At 42.2% G+C, this 7,780-nt stretch overlaps 2 protein-coding genes across 3 annotated transcripts in view; one reads left to right on the plus strand and one right to left on the minus strand.

Annotated features, from left to right (window-relative positions):
- The window catches only part of lrp1ab (low density lipoprotein receptor-related protein 1Ab), an 87,639-nt gene that overhangs the window by 60,801 nt on the left and 19,058 nt on the right, over positions 1-7,780 (plus strand). For both annotated transcript variants that reach the window (XM_032521656.1, XM_032521657.1), the window contains exons 40-46: positions 98-222; positions 504-878; positions 4,937-5,126; positions 5,309-5,513; positions 5,593-5,785; positions 6,435-6,560; positions 6,654-6,782. In XM_032521656.1, the coding sequence (XP_032377547.1) occupies positions 98-222; positions 504-878; positions 4,937-5,126; positions 5,309-5,513; positions 5,593-5,785; positions 6,435-6,560; positions 6,654-6,782 (1,343 nt within the window). The remainder of the gene's footprint in view (positions 1-97; positions 223-503; positions 879-4,936; positions 5,127-5,308; positions 5,514-5,592; positions 5,786-6,434; positions 6,561-6,653; positions 6,783-7,780) is intronic.
- Positions 1,432-3,777, minus strand: LOC116692992 (delta-type opioid receptor). The gene has a single exon (XM_032521664.1). The coding sequence runs from the start codon at positions 2,873-2,875 to the stop codon at positions 1,850-1,852; it is 1,026 nt and encodes a 341-aa protein (XP_032377555.1). The 5' UTR covers positions 2,876-3,777; the 3' UTR covers positions 1,432-1,849.

The following is a 7,780-nucleotide window of genomic DNA, read 5'->3' on the forward strand; positions in this document are numbered from 1 at the left end:
CATACGCTTTAATGCGTGACAGTTTTTAAGCCATGTGGAAGATTTCATATTGTATTGTGTTGTTAATTGACTCACAGTTGTGCTGTCTTTTGTTTAGGACTCATGCCAATGGCTCCATTAAGAGAGGCAGTAAAGACAACGCTACAGATGCTGTGCAGCTCAGGACTGGCATTGGTGTACAGCTGAAAGACATCAAGGTTTTCAACAGGGCCAGGCAGCAAGGTAGGAACACACACAAAACCCTCACATTCCTAAACTTAAACCCCAAAAATCGGCTTTTTTGCTATGAGGTCTGTAAAAAGTGTCCTCACAAGAACATTGTTCTGCCTTCTGTTTGTCCTCACATGTATACAAAAACAAGCCCTCACACACACAATGATAAAAACCTTTACCACCCAGCTTATTCCACACCCCCCAGGAATAGATGAAATTGAAATTGTTTTTAACAAGGCTCACTATTTGTTTTAACAACACTCCTCATAAATGTGTCACACTTCCCCCAGGCACCAACATCTGCAAAGACAACAACGGCGGCTGTGAACAGCTGTGTCTTTTCCGAGGCAACGGACAGCGCACCTGCGCTTGTGCGCACGGCATGCTGGCAGAGAACAACCGCGGTTGCCGCGACTATGACGGATACCTGTTGTACTCAGAGCGTACCATTCTGAAAAGCATCCACCTGTCTGATGAGACGAACCTCAACGCGCCAATAAAGCCGTTTGAGGACCCTGACCACATGAAGAATGTCATCGCCCTAAGCTATGACTATCATGGCGGTGGAGGGAAGGGAACCAACCGCATCTTCTTCAGCGACATTCACTTTGGCAACATCCAGCAGATCAACGATGATGGCACAGACCGCAAGATTGTGGTGGACAGTAAGTATGGACCCATCAATCACATATGCCATTCTTTTTAACACTTCAAAAAACTAACAAACTCTTCATCACTTATCACCTAAACCTTTCCCTCCGCTACGTCTGTCTACATATATTCCAGCTGTTTAAGCTTGCTGTACCATTTGTTTTATCCTGTATTTTAATAATTGAATGTTGTCCCTCATCTCCCCGGCACTGTTAACAACCATCATCATGCATTTTGACAACACAAGCACCCAGGAGGATTCACTGTATGTACACACAGCTGCAGCTTTTCAACGAGAGGAGATTGACATCACTTAGGGCTGCCACATACACACACACACACACACACACACACACTCTCGTGCTATTTGCTTGCTTCAACACTGAAGTGTCTTTTAAATCCCTCTCTATAAATCATTCAAAAGAAGCTTGTTGAACTCTATTCAGAAAAGCCTTACATTTAAAAGCCCTGGACCCAAAGCTGTTTTTAGCAAGCTGTATTCCTATCTTTCCTATCAAAACAAATCCATGTTTGGGTATGGATTTTTTTGTTAGGAAAGATAGAAAAACATGTGAAGTGCAAGGGGTTGGTGTGTTTCTTGATGTTGTTTTGAACAGATTGTGAAAATGATGGTTAGTTTTTGCACATTAGTTTTTCATCCACTGACAACAGAATTTATTTGATGGAAAGTTACATTTTACAGCTGATATCTTATCTTCCAGAAAATACTTTGTAACCAGTCAATATTATCATAAATCAACTTTTAGTTTTACTACATTCTGCCAAATTTTTATACTCCTAGTATAAACTAGCAAAATGGGTAATGGGGTTTAAAGAGTTGTTTATCTAATTTAATACACAACAATGGATTAAAGTTCATTGCATTTAACATCACTTTGAGTATTGCATATGTAATATTTCATTTATTTCCATACAGTGATATACAAATATACATAGTGAGGAATGAGGTAGCAGTATTTTCTAGTCAGTTTTGGCCTGAGTCCAGCTCAAAGGGCTGTACCATGTCCCTCCCCATCACATCAGGGCAACTAATCAGACAACTTTTGCAAAATGCCCAACGTTCTCTCCCCAGCTTTATTAAGTCTTGTCTAAACTTCTGAGACATAAACCCATATAGTATAGGGTTTACCACTGCCACTGAGGATGCTAACAGTCTGGCCAGGATGGCAATAGTATTGTAGCCATGTGAGCCTATTATGGTTCCTCCAATGAAGGAGAACATGAGAGCATAGGAGGGTAGCCAGAGGAGAGTAAAGACCAGGACCAGGAGAGCTGAAGTTTGAGTCACCTGGCTCTGGTAGCGCTCCAGCTGGGGAGCATTCCCCAGCAGCCGTGCATGTTGAAGAAAACAGTAGATTTTGGCATACATTAGTACAATGATGCCCAGTGGTAAAGCAAAGCCGCACAGGAAGAGGGCGATGCTGTAGACCAGCTGGCTGAAGTCAGGCAGAAAGGCAAAGCAGTACACTGAGCTGGAGGCAGTAACTGTGCGGAAGGCAAACTGCGGCGCTGCCAGGGCTGAGGCAGGGACCCAGAGCAGAACTACTGTCAGCTTAATACGTTGGTGCATTCTTGACCGGTACACCCAGGTGGGGTGTACCACTGTGAGGTAACGTGTCACTGCCAAAGCTGCCATGGTAAAGACTGAAGCAGCCGAGCAGGCCACACCCAGGAAGCTGATGGCTTTGCACAGGAAACTGCCGAAAGGCCAGAAGCCCATGGTGATGGCAGAGGTGTGGAAGGGCAGGCAGAGCAGCAGAAGGAGGTCAGCAGCACTCAGAGCCAGCAGCAGGGTGTCTGTACAGTGCGGGAGTTGACTTCCTTTCCTCCGCCTGCCAGTAACAATGGTGATGACAAGGGTTTGACCCACCAGGCCAGTCACCAAAATTAGTCCATCCAGGATGGGCACCAAGACCTTAATCAAATCCTCATCTGCCCTATTCATTTGGCCAAGGCCACTGCTGTTTACCTGCTGCCTCAAAGTCTCCATTTGTTCACAATAAAAGTATATTGAGTAATTAATCTAATGACCTGTTAATGTTAAGTATCAGAGCAGCATGTCCACAAAGTAATGCACATGTTCATGACTTTAAATTGTATTAATTACAAGTGTGACCACCCTCCATTGAGACAGTTGGTACGCTCATAATGATAGCAATTAGCTAATCAGTCAGTTGACTTCTTCATTGACATTTATAATCTATGCACTCACAGGAAAAACATAGAAAGAGTATATTCCAGTTTATTTTTAGTTTGTGTGTCGAGTTGCAAAAATATACAGTCCATCGCTATGCAGTCTGAATTCAGAGATAGTCAAGTGGTTAAATCCTTGTGTTCTGTGTCTGGTTGAATCCCTGTTAAAATATTTCTCTCCCACTATGTCACCATTCCTGTTTTTCCTGCTGTTGGACAAAGTTATAGCTACTTAAAGATGACTGGATGAAACTTCTGTTACTGTTGTGCTGTTATCCAGTTTGACTCAGGAAAAAGAATCATGACCTTAAAGAGCAGTCCTTGCACACTGGCTTTTCCTTGGATGTATCAGCATGTCCTTCATAATCCAAGGAAGAAGGAAAAAAAAGAGAGATGTCAGTGTAGCAGTTACTCTATGGCTGTATTGATTTCTCGAAACCAGGAAACAGTGGCCACATTCATCCCAGTGAATGCTAACAGACATTCCACTTTAAAAGCAGTCAATGCTACTTGATGCTAAGTGGTCACTGCGGCAATAGACATCTCGTCCATTTAGAAGCTCCCCAGAGACTTGCAACCATTTAGACATCACCAGAAGAAGAGTTACTGTACGATTCCCATGATCTCCAATTGTACAGTAACAAAGGATTAGTAACTCAGTTGTCACTTGGTGCACCACACTACTCCTTTGATAGTCAGAGAGACTCTGTTCTGAGTGGCAAAGGTCTTCTCCACAGGTTTTCACCCTTGTTTGCACAGTAACCAGGGGCTGAGCTGATCTCGGCAAGGGGAGGGGAAACTGTTGCTGTTTCTCATTACATAATACTGACTTGAACCTACTTTATTTATCCCTGTTTAATCTTCCCTTTACTCAAGTGATTAGCTGCCTAAGAACACCCTTTTCTCATTTCTGTTTTGTACAGCGTGAGAGTTTAGTATGGAAAATACTTTGTTTGTGTCACTCTGCATTTAATCTTAAACTGGCCTTGAGTTGCATTTGGATTGGTTAACAGACTATTCAGCCTTAACATCGTCCTACATTAAGGTTAATTATGGCACTTCATTCATTTGAAACATCTATTAAAAGGTCAATGATTGACTTTCAGCCAAGAGCAAACAGTTGTGTTGAGTGTTCAGATTTTTATTATGGGGATAAGTGGTTGCTATTATGACCAAGAACAGATGAATGCACACCTTGGAGCCTGTAAGGCTGCAGCTCTGTGTCTTTTTCCATGATGCCGTGTCATGTAGGTCCCACAATTAAAAATATCACTACTACTGTAAGTACTATTAGTGGGGGGGTTGCAGGACAAAAGGACAACAACTATCGAGATCAAACGCTTTGCCGTTCACGGCTGACTTCTTCACCCTGGCCTATGTCCCTGAAGTGTCTCAAGCTGTCCCAGTGGCAGTTTTCCGAACAAGAAGTCACTATGAATGAGAGTGTCCACAGGGAGCAGTATTTGTATGCACAGGCAGACAGCCATGAAACGACAGAAAGATACAGACTCTTTAAACTCTGTCCAGGAACAGCAGGAATGGCACATACTCTGCTCTGTGTGGTACCACTGTTACACTTTCTTTTTCACTTTTCTTTTTAAACTTCTCCTTCTTCCTCACAGTTTTTTCCCCATACATAAACTGATGTGGGAAGATGGGCATAATTTAAGCATTTACCACTGCCACTCCCGCTAACACCCCCGATAGGTGATGTTTTTTACACTGAAATAAAAAGAGTTTTTTCTTCTCAAGCGTTTTGCTTGTAACAGTTTTGGCTGAAGGAAAACAAAAGAACTAATGTCTGAAAAACCATTGTCATGGGTCCAAAAATATTTCCTCTTCCTTCTCTGCTCCACAGATGTAGGGTCAGTTGAGGGCCTGGCATACCACCGTGGCTGGGATACACTCTACTGGACCAGTTACACAACTTCCACCATCACTCGCCACACTGTGGACCAGAGCCGCTCTGTGGCCTATAACCGTAACACTGTGGTCACTATGTCTGGAGAAGACCACCCCAGAGCCTTTGTGCTGGACGAGTGTCAGGAGTGAGTCAATAATATCAAAACTTGGTGCTCCGTACTGGATCAGGGCCCAGTTCTAATACAGTTTTTTTTTTTCTTCTTTTGAACAGTAGATTTCTTTTAGTTCATTCAACCAAAACGGTTAGACATTTTGGGAGCTCCCAGTGCACATCATTATGCTTTTACTGTGTTTGTTCCCACTACAGTCTTATGTTCTGGACCAACTGGAATGAGCAGGCTCCAAGCATTATGAGGGCCTCTCTGAATGGTGCCAATGTGCTCGCGATCATCGGCAGTGACATCAAAACTCCCAACGGCCTGGCAATAGATCACCGTGCTGAGAAACTCTACTTCTCTGATGCCACACTGGACAAAATTGAACGCTGTGAATATGATGGAAGCAGCCGTTACGTAAGACAGGCATTTCATTTTTCCTTTGACGTACACTTCAGTGTTCTGTGAAATTATGCCTAATTTTTTCCTGCTTTAGGTCTTGTTGAAGAATGAGCCTGTGCATCCCTTCGGCCTGGCTGTGTATGGAGACTACATCTTCTGGACTGACTGGGTGAGGAGGGCTGTCCTCAGGGCTGACAAATACACAGGAGGAGACATGAAAGTGCTGCGTGCTGACATCCCTCAGCAGCCAATGGGCATTGTTGCTGTGGCTAACGACAGCAACAGCTGTAAGTATTATTCACTGAAGTAATTGTGAAATATTTGTAGGTTGCTTTTATCGATCACATCATTCCATTTTTTTATCCATGCTAGCTGCATGGCTATAGACTGAAACACTTCATGTATTAAATGGATTGCCAGGAAATCTGGCATTTTGGTGGCACTTCTGACTTTTTCTCTAGCTAGCACATCATCAGGTCTAATTTACACTCTGATTTATGACCAAATACCTACAAAACTAATGATGTTCCTATTTTCCTCAACTGTACTTTGTCTTTATTGCTAATTGGCAAATGTTAGCTACAGCAAGATGGTGAACATGGTAACATAATGTAATGTAATGGTAATGGTGAACATTATACATGCTAAACAGCAGCATGTTAGCATTTCCACTGTGAGCATGTTGCCATGCTGGTGTTATGATCACTGTTCCACTAGCATGGATGTTGAGTCTTATTATATTATACAGGCAACTTCCACAGACTACAAATATGACAAAGCTAAATGTTCCAGTATAGTAAAGGCATATCATTATATACATTACATCATGTTGGGCTTTTGGTCAATCGTTTGACACGCGGAGGAAGAAGTGTCCACAAGGAAAAAATGCGTGACATTACTACCATAACTGACCCTCCTGTGTTGTACATTTCTCAGGTGAGTTTTCTCCTTGCCGAACAAACAATGGAGGTTGCCAAGACCTGTGTCTGCCCACATCCGATGGACGGGTCAACTGCAGTTGCCGTGGAGACAGACAACTCTTGAGCGACAGCACCTGCTCTTGTAAGAGAAAGTCTTCATTTATTTTAAGAGACAATTTTTCCTCTTTATTAAAAGGTTGAATGCTGCTTAATTCAAATATTTCTACCTCACCAGCACTGAATGTGTCATGTGGAAGTGTGGATGACTTTGAGTGTGGAAACGGCGACTGTATCAACTACAGCCTGACCTGTGATGGCATGGCCCACTGCAAGGACAAGTCTGATGAGAAGCAGTCCTATTGTGGTGATTTTTTTTAAATTATTTTTATTAGTTAGAGAACAATGCACTGTCACAGGTCGTCATGTATATTTCAATAGCGACTTCAAAGTAATTTCAAAAATAAAACACATCCTGCAAGCTATGTAACAATTGGACAAACAGTGCACTTTGTTTAAAATGCCTACAATGGATTTGTCAAAAAATATTTTTAATTATTTTTAATTCAGTGGGATATGTAGCTCAGTCCAGCTCATGGCAATTTGAGAAACGCAGATGACCAACACAAAAACAATTGCTAATAAAGCCTAAGCTGTGATTCCAAGCTCAGACCTTGATTTGCGTCATTCCACGTCCAGTTAATGTGCATTTAAAGCTCCCCTTAGTGGTAAATTTGAATGAGACTTGCAGTGTATGTTTGAGGTAGACATTTCCTGGACGTTTTGTGTTGATTGGACCAACATTTAGTCATTTATAGCCTGATTTACGCTATATCACCTGCAGTTTATTTGCAGTTTTTGCAATTTGAATGAAACTTTCAGGGTGTGGTTCAGGTACTTGAGAGGACATATCCTGAGAGATTTGCAATGATTGGACAAGGAATATATTATTTATAGTAAAATAAGTGTAATGCCACTCACCTATCTTGCGCTTGTAGCGCCCACTAAATTTCAAGTCAATTGGACTTGTGGGGTGTGTTGGTACACAATCCGTCCTGCCTGCACAATCTGTTCTGCGCATGTGCAATATGTCCGCGCATACGCAGATGATATCACGATGAACGCGGATTTACGACACTGCGCGATCTGTTCCCTTAGACAGTCTGTTTGCCTTCACCGGAAAGCTAACGTTAGTTTAGCCAACAGCTGATTTGGCTAACCACTAGCTGAGACGGCATGTAAAAGACCCTCAAAAGTTAAAATAACAGTTTAAATATATAATAGCTGTTACGTCAGTTCTACTTTACTTGTGCATATTTAAAATAAAATCCCTCAATACTTGTCTTTATTATTACTGTAAAGTCT

Source organism: Etheostoma spectabile, chromosome 7, assembly GCF_008692095.1.
Source record: "Etheostoma spectabile isolate EspeVRDwgs_2016 chromosome 7, UIUC_Espe_1.0, whole genome shotgun sequence".
Lineage (NCBI taxonomy): Eukaryota > Metazoa > Chordata > Actinopteri > Perciformes > Percidae > Etheostoma > Etheostoma spectabile.